This window comes from Rhea pennata, chromosome 12 (assembly GCF_028389875.1).
Source record: "Rhea pennata isolate bPtePen1 chromosome 12, bPtePen1.pri, whole genome shotgun sequence".
NCBI classification, from domain to species: Eukaryota; Metazoa; Chordata; class Aves; order Rheiformes; family Rheidae; genus Rhea; species Rhea pennata.
Genome location: NC_084674.1, coordinates 13,108,679 through 13,132,356, shown reverse-complemented (window position 1 = coordinate 13,132,356; position 23,678 = coordinate 13,108,679). Strand labels below are relative to the sequence as shown.

The following is a 23,678-nucleotide window of genomic DNA, read 5'->3' as shown; positions in this document are numbered from 1 at the left end:
GGTGTGGACCAGAACTGATGAGCCCTCAAATTACTTGCATACCAATGAAATATCTCTAAGTTTTTACTTATTTTAATTCTGGCTCTAGTTTCTTCAAGAGTTACCATAATTTTCAGAATGAGTTTACTCTGTGTGTTTGCAGTCCATTGGTTTCTGCAGAAATACGTTGCTTCAAATTGTGAGGCCACTGAATAGACTGCTGCATAGTGGCCTACAAAACTTACAAACTGGAGATATATGTTGAATGCATCTGCTCTTCTCTTTCATTTTGTCACCATGCTTCCTGTGGCTTACTCTCCTGCTTAAATGCATGGATCTAGCAGGTCATGAACTTGTTGTGTGTTCAGGCTGCTGAGGGAGAGCAAGGTTGTCATGAAGCCAGTGCAGGTTTCCATGGAAGTGATACGGTATGTTCTTAGCCACCTCAGTTTTCTCTTTGCTCTCCAGCTCTCTAGTTCAATTCTAATAGTACTCATTTTAGAGGTAGATAACTGCTCCCAACAGCAAGTTCAGTTTTGCAGGTGAAGGGAGAAGAGTTGCACATGCTGTCCTAACAGCATCTCCTGCTCAGTGTCAAGATGTGTATCACTGCATCCATTCCTCAGATTCTCTTCAAGATTCTCTGTTTTGAGAGAATCTACATCCTAGTCTTCTAATTGGGTAATATTTGCAAAACCTGGTTCTTTGTAAAAAATAAAGTGGAATATCTATGTCCTTTTGACTATCAGCACTAGACTATCTAGAAGGTCTAAGTGAAGTCCTTTACTGCAATCTCTGGAGTTTCTTTCAGAGGATGTTTCAGATGTAGATGGTGTTCTTCTTTCATGGAAGTACCTTAGGTCAGTCCCAGTTGGTATTGTGAATTTCTAATTGATTTGACTGAAGTTTAAAAAACAAAGATGGTCTAGTTGGCCTTGGTCAAAATGAATGATAATTTTCTCTCTTTTAAGAGAGACGTTGGTGGCTGGCTTGAATCCCTGCAGATTTTTAGGGAGGAGATTTGTATCTTTTCATCTGTTTTCAAGAAGGAGAAACAAGTTATAACAACCACTTAAGGGTTCAGTTAAGATTTATTCTGGCTGCATAACTGCCGTAATAACTTTAATATGCATCATTCTGAAACTCCTAATTGGCCTTGGTGTTGGCAGGGCTTTCAGACCCAGCAGAATCTCCAATGTTCAGCAGCTTTTAGGAAGGAAAGTAGCCAGAGAAGCACAAAGATGAAATGGCTGCCTTATAAATTCTGACTGACCTTGAGAGTCCTCATTTTAACAAGCAGGAGGACTCTGAGAGCTGTCTAGATGAGAGCAGTGGCAAGAGCGTGTGTAGGTGCATGATTGTTAAGGCAAGAGGATACAGGAGAGAGGATGGGGGGGAACCTCATGGACTTAGTTGGAAGAGATAGTTTTGTTGCAGGCAGTGTACCTGCTTACCCCGTTGTTTCTGGTTTTGGTTGGAGTCTTGTCTGTATTGATGCTAATTAAAAATGATATCATGTGATAGCTGCTTGGGGTGGGGGGTGGTTATGGAAAATCTGTGGGTTGAATTAATCCATTCTATTGGAGCCAATACCTTCATTTTAGGAAGTTGTTCCCAGTCAGTTGTTCCTCTCTATTTAGTGGTTGGTCCCTACGTGGACAGACATCAGACAAATGAGACTGAATGGCCAGGGATGCCAAAATACTCTTTTGCATCTCCTCTGTTCCCCTCCGTGTGTAGGTGTGAGGTGGAAGCCTGGCAGGCTGTTGCCGGTGTTGTATCGTGTGTGTGAATGATAGAGGGCTGTCATTTTCAGTCTCCTGGGGCGTTGGTTCGGCATCTTTTGCAGACCCTAAATTCCCTTTTAAACAAAATGCTCGGCTTACTTTGTTTTATTCCATTAAATAATTTCACTGCTAATGCATAATTATCTACAGCAGTGACACTCGTCTATGCTTTAATTATCGCAAAGCTGCACAATTCCCCCTCCTCCTGCCATGAAAGTTGTCACTTGTGCAGGGTGGTTTTGCAGAGATAAGTGTGTAATAACAGGGCAGTGCTTTGGGCCTCACACACAACTCGGGCAGTGCTGGCTGTAAAACGTGGACGAGGGAAAGGGAAAGATTTTAGTGCCCATTACTAATACGGACTGAGATATTGGGAAGGAAAAGGCTTATCAAAACTTCATAGTACTGGTTTGAAGATAAAGATGTGAGCAAATGCTGATTGGAAGCATGAAGCTTACAGGTGTTAAGAAGATTTGGAAGCACAAGCATTATTTTTTTTTTAAACAAAGAAATCTAAGAAATGCAGCATCTGTGATCCTCGGCATCAGCACAGAAGCCCTGTATGTGTCTGAGGGGCATTCGTCTTTTCTCCGGCTTTCAAGCTTTGCTCCCAAATCTGTTTTATGTAAGCATCCTTTCTGCCTGCGGAAGAATCCAGTAAGAGCCTTTGATCCAGCCATTAATTGTGAGGAAATGCAACTAAGCAACAGGTTGTTCACCCCTAGGTTGGGAAAGGGTACATACTTAAGTGAAATACCCGATGTTTCTTAACACTGCACTCCCTTGTCTGTTAAGGAACAATTTGTTGGTGAAAGACAAGGTCAGCCCTTTCTGAACAGAGGATGAGGGGGCACATGATACCTGTGTTGTTGGAACACAAAGGTCTGCATGGGAATAAAATGCTCTTTAAGAGGTTACCAAACCTCTGCAAAATCTACATGAAGAAAAAGCTGGTGAGAACTTGTAATTGTACTTGCCTAGTTCCACAGAGCTGAGAGAAGTAGGCTGTAGATGTGTCATTTAACTTGCAATGATGTGGTCAGGCTTGTGGGTGAAGGAAAACAAGAGCGTGTGTCAAAAAGATAGCAAATTATGAGAGGGACCTCACAGAAATGAGGACAGTGTGAGGAAGCAAAGCCTGTTTATTATCTAATAACAGATGAAAGAGAGGCCATTTATTGGTGTTACCTCCTGGCAGAGAGTTTCTGCCAACTACCTTTGTTGGGAACTCTGACCAAGATGTGCAATACATATTTGTGTTTCAGTTTGCATGCTGGCTTAATTCTTAGGATTGAAATTACCCTCTTTCTTAGACAAAAGCATCAAATTACTTTCCTATATTGTTAAGATGAAACCTAATTTTTGGTGGCTGACTGGCTGGAATGAGGGTAGGGAGACTACGCAGCTTGTGTTGGAACAAAAGTCCTCAGTCTCCATGAATCTGCTGTGCTTGACTAGGAGCAGTGGCACCTGCTTAAGCAAGTTTTTTTTGGCCTAGAGGTTTTTTGTATAAACTTTTTGGCCCAAGATCTTAAAGGTCTTTTGGCCAATTGTTTTAAATCTATCACTTGAAGACCTCACAGCTTGCTGAGGTCTAAATCTTCACAGATTTTTTTTTTCCCTATGATATGTAGCAATGTATTATCTTATGTACTTTTGAGATAAAGTAGACTTGCACAATATAGTGGTCTGTTTGATGGTATGGGGAAGCTAAAACACAGAGAGCATTCTGCATTCAAATGGCAAGGGACTGATTGGGCATTGTGGGCGAGCAGCTAGGGAGAGGGTGGGTGAGTGATTCAAAGGGGCTACATTGTAGGGCTGTGGAGGGTTTAGGGGGAGCATAACATAAGTTGTGAAACCTGAGAATGTAAAGGAGAGGTGGAGGAAGAGGGAGAATTGCATTTCCGGGCTTTATGTGCAAACGTGATGTTTTTGCCTCCTGTGTGCTTGTTGGCAGGTGTGGAAAGAAAGGATCACAGCCTGGCAAGTCTGTGGCTGATGATTAATTGCCCTTTTTAAATTGCAATTATGTCACTCATAGAACCTGTGAATATTAATTCCTGATTTGCTGCTTGGAAGAGAGGAGGAAAAAAACAAGAAAAAATGATGATGAGACAAGTTACTATAGTGATGTCCCAGAAGTGGGTTAAGTGCTGCAGCCAAGAGTTACTGCTGCAAGCAGACCCTGCTTGACTCTTTGCATTGTGGGTTTTTTTTTCTGTCTTGCTGCTGCTTTTTTTTAGTGTTTTTGTTCATTTCTTCAGAATCCTCTTGGAGCTGATAGTGAATTTTCCCTATTGACAGTAGTAGGTGGCAGGCTGGCACCTAGCATGAGCTAATCACAGTGAGTAGTACTAGTTATCTGAATTTGGTGGATGGCATTCCTCATTCACTGCTGCTTCATGACTACTTTAAAGGAGACTTAAGAATTAAATACAGATTTCTTTCTTTGCTGTTCCAGGTATTTTACTTCATCTCAAATGTATATAACTTTTTGTTCCATACTGTAGTTGGTTCGAGATAATTTTCGGATTGTGCCGTCTTGGAAGGATATTAACAGGCAAGCATCAGTATGTTGTGACTGTCTTCCTTTCAGTAATATGAGCAAATACATGTGATGGTGAAAATACTAATTTCCTCTGCAACTTGGGTATCCTGTGAAACGTAATAGGTTAAATCAAAGAAGGAAGAATTTCAGTCATGGTCCTGTCTGGTGTTTTCTGCATGAATCGGGACAAATTATTGCATCTTGCCTCTTTGAATAGTATCTATCTCAAGAAGCGTTGTTGTGGTGTGTTGCTATCATTGAACTCGTCAAAGGTGAATAGGTGATGTGTAGATTTTTTTTTTACACTGTTTGATTCTTTAGTTCTCTGTGATTTTTGAGGTTTTTCAAAAAACTTTTTTTAAAAGCTTTTCCAAGCCTTTAGTTAGAAGTGATTTAAGTGCCTCCATCTAATTACACGGTTGGGTTATGAAGTTTGTATCTGCCAAATTATCTTATCGACCTATGATTTTTAAGAAGCAAAATTAGATGGTGGTAAACAAACAACCAACCCCCTCCAGTTCTCACCCTTTTCCTTTAGTTCTGTGTGACAATTAAAAGTTGACTGCTGTCTGAAAAATCTTCAGACTGGGAACCTTGACTAAAGAGCTGAAAGTGCTGGTCATATAAATGCTGAGTTATTACTTGGTGTTGGTGGGAAAAATAGAGTCTATTACTTGGCAAAAGCTCTGATATTCCAGTGCTGCTTATTTATTTGTTTATTTTTTATTGACTGAAGTGGTATTCCTCTGCTTTGCCATTCTAGGTGTTTTGTGTACAAGAGCGAGGGCCTTGCAACACAATTATATCCCATCCCATGAGATAATACATGAAAATTTACACATATTAGTTTATTAATTTTGATCATTGTTTAGTGCTTAACTTTATAAGATGATGTTGTTATAGTGCTGGTCAGACATTATTATAGCAACTGTGCAACTGAATTAAAGATGTTATTTGATGTCCTTACAGAAGCAAAGGATTGGACATGAAGGCTTCCGGAGGCCAGTTCTAGTTCTGTGCTCAGATTGCTAGGGAAAGACTATAAGAAAAGTAGCTGCAGCAGAGAAAAGGAGAAAAAATATGTTTTCAGTTTGTGCTTAATGCCGTCCTTTCCTGGACGGTAAAGTGCATTTTGGTAATGACTTCTCACTGACCTCGGAGGGGATTGAGGGGAGCCTTAGGACTGCTGGGTCAGTGCTTCATTAGATATGTTCTGGTTCTTCTGTCTCCCCATGTTTTAGCTTTACAATTCCATAGTAAATTGTCAGTCTTTACCAGACCCTTTCATTTTGGAAAACTCCAAGCACTCTTGTATTGTTGTTGCCCTTATTTTACAAAATGGGTGTTGGATAGACAATCATTTCACGACCAAACTAGCTTTTTATTACTAGTTTTTGCAGTTATTACTTTTATCCTTTTCCTTCCTGTTTCCTTGTTGTGTTCTTTTCTTAACTCTGTGGTGCATGAACTACTTTGTTTAGCACCTGGTTAAAGGCGTAGGCCCCTAAGCATTACTATGATGTGAAGTAGTAGTCACTTTTGTTACAGCTCTGGAGAGGTGTCAGAACCATTCAACTGCCAACACTCATTGCTTTGCAGAGAGAGCTTTTCTTGTCTGTAAGGGAGTCTGCTCTTGGATGGAAATCTGTCTCTAAAATGCAAAGTGTTTATTACTGCCGGCTAATATACACCTGAAAGGTGTGACTATATATGCCTGAAAGGACAAGAGCAACCAAATACTTCAACCTCCATTTCCACTGGAGCAGTGGCTGTTTTCCCCAAAGATGCACTGTAAACTTAATACTGTCCTCAGGAATTGAGTTACCCCTAGGATAATCTTTAGCTAGAGGGATACTCTAAACATAGATTTTAATTAATTGAAATATTAAAAAAACTTTTTTGACTTTAGCTTGTTTTAATAGGATTTGTTTCCATAGTGCTCCTCAACAACACATTTTACAAGCTCTCCCTACAAAATTACTTCTGAAACACTACCTGTTTTAGGCAGCAGCCCAACAGACAAGTACGCAGCCTGTTGCACAGTGGTGTAAGTTGTGTACACTCAATCTATGTATTGGTACAAAATGCAAATATCAACTCTTAATCAAAAAGTGCTAAGGGAATGTCATGTCCCTGAGGCCATGCATCCTCAGAGGGATCTCTGGTTTCAAAAGCATGACTAATCTGCCTGCAGAAGGGAGTGGTATGATATTCCAGTGACTTCTCTTGAAAAGGAGTGAAATTGAGCATATCTGACCTGGAATCGCAGGTTCACACCCAGAAAGTTAAACAAAGCATGCTGACCGTTGCCTAAAGTGTCAGTAATCTTGATCATTGGGGACTGAGAAAGGTGACCAAAACTTCAAATGCCTCTTTGTGTTGCTATAAGAGGTAAAAAAATTAACTTGACTTAAGGTAAGAGTGTTGTGGTTGACCCTTTCTGAAAGGCTGAGTACTTTTGTGTGTAGAGATACGCATGTGCACATGCATGCACACACACACAAATAACTTAGGGTGCTTTTGGAGTCGCTTGTTTGTTTTTTAACAACACGTTGATAGACATTGTCCTTTTTAGCCAGCAATTCCAGTGCTTGTGAGCTCAAGTAAAGCTCTGTTCCCTTTGGGGCTGTGGTCTGAAAAAACTGCAGCTCTTTTTGCTCAAGCACTGTGACCAGCATGAAGAGGAAGGTGGGGGCAGAGGAGGAAGGCTTTGGCTGCTGCCTGTCTCTCATTTCTGTCAAGGTAAAGAGCTTTACAGAGACAAGTAATGTTTTGCAATTGAGTTTCTCTTCTAAAGACACTCTGATGCTAATGTTGATTTAATAAGGTTCTCTCATTTTCTCTCTTTGCTTAATTTGAAACGTCTAATTTTGTGCTTCACAGTTCCGAACAGAGAATTAGTGAGGGAAGAAGAGCCAGAGGCAGGGGGGAACAGAGTGCCACACCAGAAGTTGCCAGGGGAGATTGATTCAATAGAGTGAAAAAGGTGCAAAAGGTTATATGACCACAGTTCAGAACAACGTGATAGTGGTACTAATGAGAAGAAAAGCTTGATCCTTTAAAATGTTTTAAGGTCTCTGTGGGTATATGTTTCAACATTAAATGGAAAAATGGAGCACTAAAGTGTTGGTTCTTTGAGAGGATTTTGCTTTTGATTTTATATACGTATAGTGTATTATATGACAAGTAGGAAGGAGAATATTAGGTGATAAATAAAGCTTTAAAGGTTTTATTTATTTATTTTAAAGGTTGCCTTGACAAGTCTGATGTTTATTTCCTAAAATGCTGAGGGGTTATGACAGATTGTGAATTTGGTCTTGCTAATTTATTTTGTCTGCCCCTGAACGTTTTTCCCTTCCTTAATTTTATGCTTGTGGAAAAAGTTACTGACACTGCTGAGGTTTACAGTCATCCCCAGTGCAATGAAAGAATTAAACTTCTGAATACCACCATGATACATGATGGTCTAAAATACTGTAATAATAATAGTAATAATGCAAGCTTTTTCCTTCACCTCCTGCTCTCTCAGTTAAACTCTTTCCCCACCTCCTAGTTCTGCTGCACCTGAGTGGTTTCTAAGTCCTATGGTTGCCTCTTGCTTGCTGGATTTGGCTGGCAGTTCTCACCACAACTAATTGGACAGTGTAAACAAGCACAGGTTGAGTTCAGTTCAGTCTTATGATAAGCTGCCAGAATATTTCACTGAAAACCTGGTTAAATCACAATTAAATCTACAAGAAAAAAAAAAGGCCATCAAAGTGAATAATTTGATCGGTGAGGTTGACAATTTTCAGTGCTGGTCAGGGACGTAATCCACTCTTTGCTGTTGGAGCTTCTTGAAAGCTGCAGTAGAGTCCCACCACAGAATTGCCAGAAACTTGTCCAGAGCACTGCAAACTAACTGTGAAGGATGGTCTGTACCTCTTTTCCTTCCATCCTATGGAATATGGAAGGAATTAAATACAAGAATCTCTTTGCATCTCAAACTCTTGTAGAACACACTATTCTTTCTTCCTTTTCTTTCTTCTCATTTTCTGCTAATAGGAGCTGAAATTCTGCCGGTTGTTTCTGCTGAATTTAATAGCCAATACTGGATTGTACAGAATAATCTTGAGCATTTGGTTTGGGAGTTCATGTGACCAAGCAGATCTGCATGAGGAATGAAGAGGAATGAAGTAAAACTTTAGGGCAACTGTTAGTATAGATTCTACTGCTTAAAAAAGCCCGAACTCAAGTTTTAAGAGTGTTTTTTTTTTTTTTTTTTTTTTTTTCCACTGCCTTTAGTGACTAGTCTCCAGCAATATTTGTCAAATCACTTTGCGGTCTGGTTATTTCTAGTCCGCTACACCGGTCAACTTGTTTGATCAATAAATCAATCAACAGGTTCCTTAAGATTACTTTCGTCGACTTGGAGGTGTCGTGTACAAAAGGAGCTCTCAGAAAGTAAATGATTGTATGTGCCCCGTCTATAATTAGAGAGCAATCAACGTGGAGATACGTTTGTAAATAGTATCTACTATAGTAAATGTGGCTATCTGTCTTTAGGGTTCTGTGATACTCTGAGCTGGGTTGACTCTTTCATTTTGCAGATTCATGAAGCATGAATCTTAGGTCTGTCATGTCATCTAATGGCTATATTTAATGCCTGCAGTATTTTAAAACTTTGAAATCAAGCTTTTTGCTTTTGATCAAAAGGTCTAGGAGTAAATATTACTTTGGTTCCTTAGCACGTTTGAACTTTAGGAGCTCCCCTGGGACTTGAGAGTGAAACAACACTTTTTTTTTTTTTTTTTTTCCTTTTGTTCCAAAGAAAACTCATTAGAGCTGCTTAACTCTTCCTGTTGCACCTACTCTAACCTCCTTCCTCTCTATAGCAGTAACCTCTGGTTTGTGACCCTTGATGGGAGAATAACTGTTACTGCTCCTTACTAGAGAATGGTCTTCACTCCCCCGAAATTTTTTTCAAGCCATCTGCCTTGAGCTGTTATGCTTCCTACTGCATAAAAGAGTGTTGCATTGCCCAGTAAATGAGCGTTGAATCAGCATTGAATTCTTGTGGCTCTTACAAATGTTAAGCCCTTGAACAATGTGGAAAACTGCTGTTTGCAAATTGTCCTATCAAATGGAAATCAAAATTTTGCTGGCAGTGACAGTGATTTGCAAGTTGCTCTTGTTACAATCATGCCCTAGAGATTGCAATGTAAAAATAAAGAGCAGTTTTACAATAGCCTGAAATCCTCATTGTTGCTGAATCTACATTCTTTTTGCAGACGATTCCATTATGATATACTTGGTCTTCATTAAAAGATGCTACCTTGCAGCATTTTCTCTGATCATAGCCTTATAGAGAGCAAGTAGTGCATTTGAGCACCAGCGTATTCGCTTCCTAAAATGCACAGTGGGAAGCAAGTGCTCTGGAAGCAGGAATCGGTCTCTAGTGGACATTTTTTCTGTAGCTCAAAACCACAACTTAATTGGCAGCCTTTTCATAACATTGACTAAGGCTTAGGATGTAGGAATGCTGCAGGCCAAGATTGCGGTACATTTTCAGAAATAGTGGTAGGGAAATTGAATGCTGACTACTCATCTCTGTTTAGTGATCATGTAAATGAGGGTGACTGCAGTGAAGTTCTTTACTTTTCAGTCCTTTCTCCTTCCATGCGGTCTCCGTTATTTTTTTTCATGTTTTGGTTCGACTTTATTCCATATGCAATGCCTTAATAACAGCCTGATAATGTATGTATATTAGCACATGCCACTTATTTCCCCCCTGCCTTTTGTGATTCATTCTGTAAGGCTTGGGAATGCACTTGATTTATATTAAATCTTGATTACTGTGCATCTTTCCCATATATATCTTATAAGCTGGTAAATAGGATTCTGCTTCCAGAAAGATGCAGTGCTGACCCTGCAATGCTGAGTAAAGTGTATTTTGCAAATGTCTAGGATGAAAGACTAGAGGAAACAAGAAAATTTACAAGTTGATAAAAATATAAACTGTGATGCTTGAAAGTGTACCTCGTGTCTCCACCTACTGAAGGAATCATAAAGAGACAAAGGAGACGCATGACCATGACTTTGAAGGTTTTCAAGAATTTTCTTACTCAAGCATATAATTAAGACTGTCTTTGCCTGTATTAAAAAAATGGCCTCGAAGTCAACTGTGTTTCTTTTTAAACTGTGTAGCATTTGAGAAGAATCTTTTTTAAACAAGAAGAGATTAGATTTGTAATCTTGTAGCAGAAACCCTGGATTCACTGTAGTATATTAAACCTATATTCTCTGGCTAGTGCTTACAGATTATCTGTTGCGTTTAGAGGCAGGTAGAAATTGCATGTAGTGTGTGGGAGCAAGTTTGGAGTTCCTTGTTTGTGCTGTCCTGAGACATTTGTGTTGATTATGCACGTCATCTTGTGTGTGTGTTTTATTTTTCCTTTTCTTTTTTCAAAATGTTGGTTGTGTTTGAACTAGCATGTTTTACTCGGAAGCTAACATTGCTTTCCTCTTGCCAGGTTCTTAAAATGGAGCTATGTCCCCCAGGTGCCTGCCAAGAAATGACACTGGGATGTAGGCACGTGAAACCGTTATTCTCCTGTTTGTTCTGGCCCTAGAAAGCCATATACTATACTTAGATTGTCAAAATAGGAGTTGATATTGATGATGAGCTAGAAATAATCCAAAATGAGTTGAATGGTCTTTGATTCTAGCTCTATGAGAAAATACTTTATTGACTGGGTAGGGTCTGAAATATTTGAGGATAGGGGTGACATAACTAATAGTGAAGTTCGTGATGCGCCCTCTCTCTCAAGGGTGTCCCTCCCCCCCAAATTGGTCAGGGACTTGGAGGTTCTTGTGCCTGATATGCAGAGTAGGAATTTAAGCAAAGAGGTAAAAAACTTAGAGTGGGTTGTTGACTTACCTGCTATCAGGAATAAGTATCTTGATCATATATCTCTGGAGACCTGACACACACTGAAAAGTTTCTATAGACATTGAATGCCTTGTCTGTTGGCAGCCTGCAAAATGAAAGCTTGGTATGTATGCATGTATGGAAACAGTGATGGGAAAAGGAGAACGTTGGAATGGGCTGAAGTATTAAAGCAAGCAATGAAAGCAGATGGCTTGCTTTGGATTTGATAAAATAGAGTTCTCTTTGTTTTAAAAAGAAACTGTCAACTGTCAGCATTGCAAACCTATTTTCAGCAATGCCTTAAGTATTAAAACTGCAGTTGTCCCTGAATCATAAAAGGGCAGGGGGCTTTACTGCTACTTCCCATCTTAGTGTTTATGGAATTGTATATGCTCTGTACGTATTAGAGTCGAGTAATTTCATCACAGCTTTTCCTTAGAATTGATTGCTGTTCAGTTCTCTCTTCCTGCCCTCTTTCCCTTGTCAGTTGGTTACGCCTCTGACTCTTGTTACTTTTAATATTGATGCTGCTTCAATTTTCCACTAAACTGGAAGTATTTAAGGGTTTGGAGTGGATACTAAATGTCTAGATATATTCTTTAATTCTTGTCATGAAAAAGTTTAGAGTTGGATTACTGCCCTAAGGAAAAGGGACTCTTTGCTCATTCAGTGATGAAGTCTGGTCATCAAGATGTTAGAATATGTGCTGCCGAACTCCTCAGATCCTGACATGAGTGCAAAAGTTGTTGCCAGCAGCTGTCTTAGGTTTTGGGCACCTGCTGCTTTTCATTTCTCGCATCTCCCACTCTTATCTTCCACTCCCAAAGTTGGCAATGCCTCTAAAAATACTCTTTATTGAGTTCCTAAGTAGGAAATCTACCAGACTAGTAGTCTGGATTCCTGAGTTGTTGGCTATGCTGTAGTGAGATTAGTAATGTGGCAGTGTTACTAATTATGGCAAGGTAATCAGCATCTAGAATGAAACTTGGCATTTACGGGTTCTAGTCTGGTCAACGGATGACGAAGGCAGTGCCCTTCCTCAGGCTGGTCCTTACCATGCTGATCGCTTCCTTCCCCAGCCCCAGTTGCAGAGCGGTGTTTTGATTATTGTCTGCCGTAGATGTGGGTGGTGTGCCGTTAGTGGCGGTCATGTGTAGGTGATTGTTCCTATGAATAATGTACTAATTTGGCTCTATATACGTGATTTCAGTGGAAACTGGGCAGTGGATACCTCTGGAATACTATTCCCTGCCTGCAGCATCAGTACTCTGATGTGAATTTTCAGAAGTGCAGATGTGTTACTTGCATAGTTCCCATATCTAACCAGAGTGTTACCCAAATGGACTGTGTCTTTTTCCACATGAATACCTAGAATAACAATGGCTAGTTTGGCTTCAGATCCAGTCTGAATAATAAGTTTTGGTTCTGGTGCAGTGAAGAGGAGAATCTTGATTTGGTTTTGATCCCAAAGGAGTAAGTCCACTGTTTATTCTGTTTCCCATAGTTGCTATCTAGTGGATTACTTGGAGAAGAAATTAACCCCCCCCCCCTTTTTTTTTTTTTTTAGCACAAGAACACAGCAGTCCTATCAAGAGTTCCTAAAGCTGACTGTGTCTGGGGACAGGTTTTAAAAAACTCAAAGCTGCAGGTGGAGCTGACAGTGAAGTTCAATTGGTTAGGAAGCAAGAAATCTTGCTATCTTTCTTAGGCAGCTAACAGAAACTTTGAAAACATTAGTTGGGCACCTTTTGTCTTTTATTATCAGTCAATAGTGGTAAATACACCTAAAAATCTACCAAAAGATCTTGGCGTAGACTTACTAGGCAGCAAGATTTAACCCAGCAGCCTGTTCGAGTTTTCATTATTATTATATTTAATTTAGTTTTTGCTTCACTCTAAATGTAATTATTTTTTCCAACACAAGAACATGTCCTACTGCATTTAAACCTGTTTTAATTTTCCTGTTTCCATTCAGTGGAGTATATTTGTCTATTCTTGGAATAATACTTTTTTTTCTCCATTATGAAATGTGACAAAATTAAAGCCTTTGGCAGTACCTACAGAATAGATGCACTGTGTTAGCAATGATATTTTCTTTCTTTGGACTGTAATTCTACTATTGTACATTATATCTTTTATTGATGTAAGGGGAGCCATTTCTTGGCGATAGGGCAGGTTTCTTCTTGCTCAGCAACTGTGCGTTGGTACCAATTGTTCCTTTTGCCATGCAAGCATTTTTCCACCAGGAGAGTGACAGTTAATGGCTTAGGTTACCCACAGATGACAGATATAAAATCAGTAAAGAGCTACCTACATTTGTGATCCATCTACTCTAATAACAATATGCACCATAAAGAGTGCCGTGTTCTTCCTGTCCATCTGCTGAGGATGGACAACCTTGCAACCGATCAAATGTATATTAAAAAAAAAAAAACAAAAAAAAAAAAAACTAAGAACATCTGTCTGGACTGTAAAAAAATCATCAAGAAGAAAAAAATTTTTCGAATCAGGCTTTTGTCAAGATTGATCAGAGGATACAGTGAACACCGGCTGTGTGTTGATTTGTTTGACCAATGACTTGATGCTGTTGTATCAAGCCTGTCTGCAGAAAGGAGGGCATTGGCCTCTCCTAGCTGAACTGTAGATGTTCAGTTCCACCCCCACCTCAGTTGTGGCAAAGGATGAGGGTGGATGGCACAGAGCTGCTGACACATCATCTCTTAGTTACCTGTAGTAGTTGCTCTGCACCATAAAAATGATGGCAGATCCCATAAACGTATTGCTGTCTGCTCCCTCTGGCACTGAACTATAACCAAGATGAAAGTTCCTCCTGCCCTGTCAACCCCTGTCAAATAAATAATCTTTTTTTAAAAAAAAACAAAAACAAAATAAAAAGGCAGCCCTTCTGTGAAGTTCCTGCTTAGTAAATGTGTTGCTGATTGAATGTAGCCCTGAGAGGCAGGGAAGGCTCTCAGCCCTTGACAACAAATGAGTGCTGTGGCTGCCTCGTAAATGCTTTGGCTTCAGAAGGAGGTGTTTATGGGCATGAAATGTTTATCTTGCTCTGCTGCTGCAGGGTTACTGCGTAAGTAAAAAGTAGTAATAAGTAAATAAGAGGTGATACTGCAGCCTGCTTGATCTGCTCGTCTTCTCCCTGAAGTCCTTAAATTGGCTCGCTGAAAAAAAGAAAAGAAGCCATTGAAGGCAGCCTGTATTTGGTATAGCGGTTTGGACTGTGAACTGCACATGTATTCACCTGCCTATGAAGGAAGATCTGGCTGGGAATCTCATCAGTCAACTGACTTTGTTAGGAAGCACTCTTTGAAATCGTCCAGCAAAGATGATGACTTGCTACTTAAGAACAGCTGTGTGTTTAAAAATGCCCTTGCAAAAGGATGCACGTTCTTTGCAGGAAGTTTGGAAACTGTGCAGTTGTTGGCCTCCTTTTGAATACGCCTGGCACTGCCGCGTTCGTTGGTGTGTGGTGTGGATATCAGCATCTCTACCGTTGTGCGGTGCCTTGCATGACTCCCTGACGCTGGCTGCTTCACATCTATCTCTGTTTAGCATCTGCTCTACAGGGGGATGTTGCAACAGTATTTGGAGTTTTTGTTTTGTTTCTACTTTTGGGGTCGGGTGTGCTTTTGTTTTTGTTTTGCTTTAATAGCACAGTTCCCAACAGGGGACAGTGCTGCACTGTTTAAGATGCTTGTCATTTTTAAGGAACTCTTCTGAACTTGTTGTCCTAAGAGCTATATTGTGCAGCAGCAGGCAGCCTGCATAAATCACTGATTTCTTTTTCTTCTTTCCTTTCCTTTCTCTCTTACGCTCTCTCTATTCCAAGCCAGCGGATTTGGATGCCTGGGTAAGCTCTCTTTTTGTCTGGATCTTGCTTATTCCAAGTGTCATGTTGTTACTGCGCGTGTACAGATTGTTATTGCTGAGCACAGATGCAGGATTTTATTTTCTGTCATTACGTTTTAAAAGGTGTTCAGCTAGAAAATTGCATATTATTTCCTCCATAAAGATTTTCACTGGTGCCTTTTGTGTAGCTTACAGCTGCTGAAACCACATATGATCTGGTGATGTGTGTAGCTGGCTAAGAGAGCAGCAGAAACAGGAGGAAACGCAGGTTACACCAGTACCGGCTTTTAAGGCCATGAGCCTGCGTCAGGGGTTAAAGGAAAACAAGAACAGTCTCCTGCTTTCAACAGAATGAGAGAAACGACAAAAAAGCGGGTGATTTTGTAAGCCTTACATGTCTGGAATAGTGGCTGCAGACAACTCCACATTGTTGACGGTGATGTTACTGCTGATGCAAGTGAAGGTTGAGTCAGTGCTCCCCATGGTTACTGGTCTTGTACAGTCCTCCCTGTAAAATTTTGCTGTTAAGTCTCAGGCGTGATGTGCTTAAGCTGCCTTTTACTGTTCCAGCGTGGGCCTTTCAGCTTTGCCATTCCCTTCTGACTTGGTCAGGAACATGCCAGCTAGCTAATTTTGGAGCTAGTTCTGGTGTTCCGTGCACTACTGTCAGTTCGTTCTTCTAGTCTTGAAGCCTTTAATAGCATTCCCTGCCCCGCCGCCACCCGGACTGCTACCAGCGTTGGAAAATGGGAAAGCAGGAGGTGTAAGAATTTGTAGTTGTGAAGTGAGGCAAGCTGAGGTACCCGGCCAAAACATCTCTGCTATGCTGTTGCAGAGATGTTACTAGATGCCTTTGGGGGAAGCTGATAGCTCCTCTCAGCAAAGACAGAATGATTTAGAAACAAGGCATTTGATAAAGACTTAAGTATCTTTCCTTTATCCTTCAGCTTATTTCCCTGGATTGCTTCTGACTGATTTTGTTTTCTAGGCATCATTTTGCTAGTTTGTCTGTGACTGGTGAATGTGTTTTGCCAAGATGATAAATATTTTTGGAATAATCTTGCCAAGTGCTGTGACTTGCCTTTGAGGAAGCTCTTTATAGTTTGTGGTATGGACCTTTCCTTGTAGCTGTACTTACCCTTTGCAGGGAAAGAGTTTGTTTTTCTCCAGCAGATTCTTTTCTGTGCCCTCTCCCCTAATTCCAGAATGCAAACAGTATTGCAGAGAGCGGCAGCCTGATGGTAGCCATCAGCTGTGGGCTGTGCTATTGCTGCACTTTATTCCTGGGTGCCACTTTCCCTACTGTCATTTGACCCTGCCAAGAAGCCCCCTTTTAGCAGATTTCATCCCTAGTTTTCATGCTTAACAAGGTGATGAGAAAAGACTGTGAATAAAAGTAATATAAATCTGGTGATGATAGGAAAAGCCAAAACTGATTTCTGAATGTATGCAGCTAGAGTGGAGCCCAGTTCTAGAAGACCAGTTATACACTAATGCTAGTGCATGGTATCTTGATTTCAGTTCGGGGTAAGGCTAGAAGTGTCTTTTGCTTTGTTCATTAACAATAAACCAATAATGTTTCATTACCTCAGTTAAGAGCTTTATATATTTCTTTTGACCTATCTGTGATCTAGCTGACCAGTGTTTGAATTGTTCTGTTCTAAAGCTATGAATTGAGTATTAGTTGATATACAAGTTTTACAGCTTGTTTCTAAAGGGGTTGTATGATAGAGGGAGAGGAGGAGCAGCCAGGGAGTTACACACGACTCTGCCCTGGCTCTTGGTCATGATCCAAAGCAGCACCTAAATAACCTGGGAAAATTTAAGTCATGGAAAAAAAATGTAAAGATCGGAAGAACTTTAAAGAACCTCCCCCACCAATTTGTGTATCCATGCCCATGGAAGACAAATTAGCGTGCTAGTGATGTACCTTCACTGCCCTTTTGTAAGCATGTAGTGCTTTTAGCTTCTGGCTCCCTTATGGAGAGTTTTTGAGCATTTAAAAATATATTTTATATACTCTACAGAGGGGAAACTGCCTATTGTATACACTCCTTTGCAAATACTTGTCCCGTGTATACGCTTTGCTGCGTATGTAATTGTACGTGTGTGTATGTATACACACAAATATCTATATATATACAGTATATTTTATATAGATAAAATGTGTATATGTGTGTATATTACCAATCTAAGTTTTGAGTTTACTCATATGTCTTAACTACTTTCAGTCTCCCTTCCCTCTCTGTTTTGTTTCTCTCTCCTCTACCTCATGCTCCCTGTTGTGTTTTCTCTTCAGTTTCTGAGTTGTCATCTATGGAGTTGGGTTATCTTGTGCATGATGTGTTCAAGCTCAGATATAGCTTCTCCAGCATGGATGTGAAATCTGACTTTTTTTTTCTTTTTCTCCCCAAACCGCTGTTGTTATACATGTTTCCTCCTCCATCCATTCTTTAGTTCTGAAGGCCTTTGTGTGAAAAGTGTATCTGAGGTTTTGTTTACCACCTGCAGTCTCGGTCCCCTGTGAAACTGTAATCATCTCCATGGCAGCCAGTTCTGTCTGGGACATCACAGGCTTCTGACTTTAGGTAGGGAATAAGCAGCAGGACTAGAGGAACTCTTAATAAATATCCTGTATTCATATAAAATTTCCCTTGTTGCCTAACCCAGTTTGGAACAGTGAATATTTCAAACGACACACGCTCTGATGGTACGATTCATACTTCAAACATCCTAAAGTGTACTAAAGTTTCTAGTAATAACAGCTGGGGCTAGAGGGGAAACAGAAAGCAACTTTCAAGCAGATCTGTCACTAAATAGAATATTACTCCAGTGGTCTGAAAGAGCAGCAGCTCTCTAAAACAAGCAAGGCATAGAAAGTACGTCTGAGTCATACAATTTAATGGTGATAATATGGGGGGAAATTATTTGGAAGAGTTGTACTGAAGGGAAGAGTAGTGTGTGTGTACCAAGGCCGTAATGTGCAGTTGGGAGATCTGGTTTTGATTCTTGCTAGATGTGGACTTTGCAGGACTCCAGGCCAGTCCTGCAAAGGTATGTTTGCCTGCATCGATGTGGAGGCATTTTCCCGTTTCGGCGTTGCAGGCCCAGTCAGCTGTGCTTGGGAGATCGGGGGGCGTTATCATCATGCAGATCAGCACGCCTCTAATGTCTCTGCACCTCGGCGTCCCGTTCGAGACACCAGGTATTTGTGTTGCAATCCCTTGTGGTGATGGTATATGGGTAACTATGGTGAACTTCTTATTGGATGAGATGAGGCAAGTTTCTGGGATGAGAAGTTGGGTGCGTGGGTCCATATCTTGCCAGAAAAAGACTAAAGGCTCTTGCCTGCCAGGATTGCTACACTTGCTATTTTTGTGCTCCCCAAATAGTCCGCTACTCCAAGAGAGTAGCACTGCCACATAATTCCTTGTTTAGATTGTGCAGAAACACTTTTGAGTGTTTTTTTTTTTTGCTGTTTACACCTGAATCACCTTCCATCTGAATTGTACAGGAGAGGGGTCAGTACTGTGTCACCTTTCTTTCTTTTACTTACATATTTTTCTCCTTAAAGGAGCGCAAGGTATGTGTTTAGTAATCTGATTTTATGGGTGTTATGCAGAAAGCTAGGAGGAGAATTCGAGGTCCTTTGGTTTCCCACCAGGCCACGCTGCCTCCTTCTGCCAATTTCATTTCGGTTAAATTTTACTCAGTTGTTTTCTTCATAGCAGTTGGGTATTGATTCAGAAAGATAGCTGTAGTTCTCTTACCAGAATAAGGGCAGTAATTTTGGCACACAAGTTGCTGTTCAGTGCCTCTTTTGTTGCTGTGGTATCTGTTTGGTTAGGCAAGATGTATAGGACAGCTCATTGCCCTCTGCGGTGTCCTGTTTTAGCCAACTTACAGGCCAGAGAATATGCAGCAGCTTTGGTTAAATTGAAGCTGGAGATTTTGCCTTTGATCAAGCATGTTCGGGAGTAAAAGGATTTAGATGTGCATCTCTAGTGCTTATGCCTTATCCTGGCCAGGCTGGCTGGGATGGCAGACATGGGAACCAAAATTATTTCTTATTCTTTCCAACCTCAAGACAAACAAACAACAACAACAAAAAAACCACTCTCAAAACATGTCCCTCTCTCTCTCTCTCTCTGCCGCCAGGTTTCCTACGCTCTGAAAGTTACTTCCTTCTCATCAACCATCCCGTGCTGCCTAGCTCAATCTCTTCTTCTTAGCTTTATTATACCTCCATACTTGCATTACTAGGGAGCAGAAAGAAAGAAATGCACAGCAACTTACTTTCAGATATAATTTTTCTCATTAACAATGGCTGTTGACCATAAAATGACAGGTCTAAGCCTATGGGGATGTTTCTGTTCCAGCTGCTTAATCATATTGGACTAGCATTTCTATGATTGTACCAACATCATTAAAAGTTAAGAGCAGTGCTACTGCAGTGCTGCAGATTAGAAGGGTTTGTGTTCATGTTAAACGGGCTAATCGGTCTGGTTTTGAAGGGTCTTCTACCTGGCAGTAGCGTATACGGCCACAGAGATTTTGTATATGTATGTAGGTGGGTGGGGTAGCTGGTGCCATTCTTCTTGCTATTGTTGCTTTGTATTTTCAAGTCTTAAAGAAAAGTTTATTTTAGTTCCGTCAATGCCATGTTTTCCTAATGCTAGTTCAACTTAGGGGTAGGAATGCAATGAAATACTGCCAGCTGTAAAGAGCTCAAAGGGAAAAGCTGTTACTGTAACCACAGACACTTTCATTGTGTATCTCTCTCTCTCTTTTTTTTTTGTTTTTTTCCTCCCCTCCTTTCTTGAGCATTGTCTGGTTGATGAACTACTTTAAACAAGTGTTTGTATAGCAGGTTTGCTGTTTTGGAAGTGTCAAGCTTATACTTCAGAAGGAAGAAAATTCTCTGATTTCTTCCCCTCCCCACCCCAATTAGGGCAACACTCAGTCAGAGGAACTCTGGGGGTGGTGATGGTGAACGTGCAGAGAGCATATGAAGAGAATTGCAAATTGTCACGGTACTCTGAAGTATACGTATAAAAAGCAAATGTGTTTGGTGAGAATGCGTTTCTCTCAAAATACTATAATATAGACTTGTATTGGGATTTCCTTCGTGGTCATAGGGATGTATCTGATCCGTAAAAGCTTTCTGACTCTCCAAGAGGCAAGTGCTTATGAAGTGGAGGGTTTGAGGGCTGGTTTTAGGGTACTGTAGGCTTGGATAATGTGCAGTTCTGAAAAAAACAGTAGGAAGGTCCAGAAGTGTCACCTTCCTCCTATTAGTCATTTAATGAAAAGAAATAAAAATGAGGTAATGAGTTTGAGTATGATACTAATTAGAGTAATTCAGGCTTGTGGGAATAGGCCAAAATGAACCAGAGTACTGAAGATCTGAAGTTCCAGCTAGAGGAATCCCATGTAGCAGTCCTGAGCAACTGGGATTTTCTGAGTTCCTTCCAATCTGCATCCTGTGTGCTTTTCTTGCCTTCACGCTTTTATCTTTTTAATTTCTTGTTTTACTGAAGCTCTCTTTTATTTTTCTTCCCAGGCCATGGAGCTGCAAGGCAGAGAGGCAGAATTGAAGCGGCAAGAGGCCTTCTATAAAGAGCAGTTGGCCCGCATTGAGAGGAAGGTAAGGCTAGGCTATCTGTCTTTTGTGGCATCTGAATGCTAGTAGGATTGGACATGGATCTGAGCAGATCTGTAGAATAGAGAAATGAGAAGCGTTGTGTCGAGATCTGGAACTGCCAGCCCTTATTATTTATCCTTCTCCCACCTTTACGTAGTTTCATGAAAAAGCTGTATGAGCCAAATTTTTTAAACAATTCCTATTTGAAAGATAAGTGATTTTAATTGAATAACTTAATGTTTCTAATAGTTCAGACTTTTTTTCACCATGGGTTTAGGTGAAAGCTAAGTTTGCCTTGTTTTTTATTCCTTTTGTTAAAATTCTTGTGCTAAATAATAAAAAAAAAAATCACAAATCTTGCTATAAATATGAATTAAAGTTGTATTATTAATTTTTCTCTGGGGAGCCCGACAGTTCAAAGTCGGTTGCTGCAGTGCACTGTCTGCTTCTTGCTGGATAAGCCTTTGAAATGAACATGATTTAAAGAGACACTGTCAAGCATCTTTTAAGCCTGAAATGACCTTTAAAATCCATTTAGGGATTTTAATCTCTTCCCTAAATGTGGGATTTGCTTCTCTGTTTAATTGTTTACCGTGATGAGTTTTTAAAAATTGATGCCATAAAAATAGGAGCAGCCGTGCTGTTCCTTCTGAACTAATGCGTTCTTCACTTCCTGGCAAAATGAAATAATGTTATAAGTAGTCTTTATTTTTTAATAAATGTGGAGAATAATCTTCTCCAGTTTGAAGCAATTAGACCTCCTGACAGTGAGCTGCATACATCTGACTTGTAGTTGTGTTATGTGACTAAAAAGAAATGCAAAGTGATGAAAAAGGTGGATCATAAAGAGATAGAGTAATCGATCAGCTTTAATATCTACATGCAGCATGATGGTGAGTATGGAACTCTGGAAAATTACAGGCTATAGAAATGATAGGAAGCTATTGGCACATCGTGTGCCTGTTTTCATTCTCTGCTGCTACCTGATTGTCCATGCAGCTTCCCCTCTACCCCCCAAACCATTGATGGTGGAACATGCCCATGAGCAATTCTGCATGATACAATTTTGCAACACTTAATCCATACATTTCATTTAAAAAATAAACTATTAAAACTACCACTCAATGTTGCATTCAGATTTTAAATTCTATTTCTAGATAATGGGGATTGTTCAGTGAAATTGCAAACAATCTAGCAGCTATCGTTCTAATTATCACAGTTGTCCATATGTTCATATGCAAAGGGAATTTCTGCAATTTCTTGGTCTCATGCTGTGTGCTTCTATTATGTTCTTCTTTCCAGATTTAGTTTCATGAAGCAGAAACTGCAGGGAAAATTTGTATGTGTATCTGTCCTTTATGGACAGTGGAGTTGGGAAAAGTTTGACCAGGATGCGTTGTCCTCCTTTTAGTCTTTCGTTAAATTTTCTGTTTCCATTTTCAGATCAGTTTCTCTTGCTGTGGAGTGAATTTTTCAACAAGGTGATGGATGTTTTAGTTCAGGGTCTTCACTCTGGGATAAAGTGGCTAGCCCATACTTTCATTCAAATTGCAGAGATGCATAGAAACTCTCTTCTAGTTCTTGTACAATAGCAAGTAGATAAAAAGGACAGGATTTTTTCCTCTCTTGAAACACTAGATAGTTTTTGACCCTTAAACACTAGCATTTTGCTGGTAATAAAATAGAAGAATGCTTCCAACTGTTAGTGTAGATTGGAGTGGGAGGTGGTGGGGGCTAGAAGGGAGAGGAGAGAAATGTACTTGAAACAGTGTAATAAAGCTTAATTGTATTAGTTTTGAAAAAGGTTTTCAATCTTCTCTGTGGATAATTTTATTCCTATAATGGTTGGAAAGATGGGAAACACAGCACAGAACAATCTTTTTATTAGCTGTAGCTTTTATATAATTCTGCTTTTATTTGTTGAATACACACAGACCTTGACACTTATTTATTTATTTTTCCTTCCACTATATTAAAACCTTCCAACTTGGGCTTTTTTTTTTATATATTTCCATATGTATACGTATATATACTTGAGTGCATATGTGTATAACCTCTCCCTCTCTCCCTCCCCCCCCCTCGCAGATCTGTGTGTGTGTGTATAGAAGTAGAGGTTTTGCTTCCTTTTCTGCTTTGAAATGGGATGGTCACTTGGCATGGAGTCGCTTGGTTGTTTGGAGGCATTCAACCAGAGATGAAAGGAAGTATTGGCTCACTGTAGAGTTAGGAAGCCTAAATATCTCCTCCTAAGGAATAATCTGTTGGGAATTGCCACCTCTCCTGTGCTTATTCACACCGTTGGTTAGACTTGCTCCCCATTTCTGAATCATAACAGAATTCAAAAGTGGGAGATGTAGGAGACTTACAGATTTGGCTTTGAAGGTTTATTTTATTTTATTTTTTTCTTTTTCCTTTTCCTTTTTTTTTTTTTTTTTTTTCTTTTTTTCTATTAAACTGTTGATGTAGAGAGCCAAGTACCTTCCTGGTAGGGTGCTAAGAATAATTGTGTTTTATCTGAGGATCGTAGCTCTTAGAACATAGTAGTTGCTTCATGGGATCAAACATGGAGACTGTCCTGTCTATTCTGAAAGTGGTCAGTTTTCAAAGACTTCAAAGGAAGATGAGAGGGAGAAAAAAGAAACTTTCAGAGAGCAGCCTTGAAAAGTGTCTTCCTAAGAGTTATCAGTTAAAGGCTGACACATGCCTTCCTGTGTGAGAGTTTATCTTCCTTCAGTGTTTTTATTCACTGTCATGAAACTTGGGTTACTTTCGTCATCCGTCTAAATGTCACAGCCATTTTTTGAATTCTACTTAGCTCTTTGAATCAGTATCATGTGGCATTGGGTTCCACAGGTTAACTGTATAACGTATCCGTTTTTTGTTACCACTTTCAAATATTTATTTTCATTTAGTGTCTTGTACGTGAAAGGGATAAAAGGAATT

The 23,678-nt window shown here is 40.0% G+C and overlaps 1 protein-coding gene across 3 annotated transcripts in view; it reads left to right on the top strand.

Annotated features, from left to right (window-relative positions):
- CHCHD6 (coiled-coil-helix-coiled-coil-helix domain containing 6) overlaps window positions 1-23,678 on the top strand; it is a 115,189-nt gene that overhangs the window by 18,432 nt on the left and 73,079 nt on the right. For all 3 annotated transcript variants that reach the window (XM_062585516.1, XM_062585518.1, XM_062585517.1), the window contains exon 5: window positions 20,655-20,738. In XM_062585516.1, coding sequence (XP_062441500.1) covers window positions 20,655-20,738 — 84 coding nt within the window. The remainder of the gene's footprint in view (window positions 1-20,654; window positions 20,739-23,678) is intronic.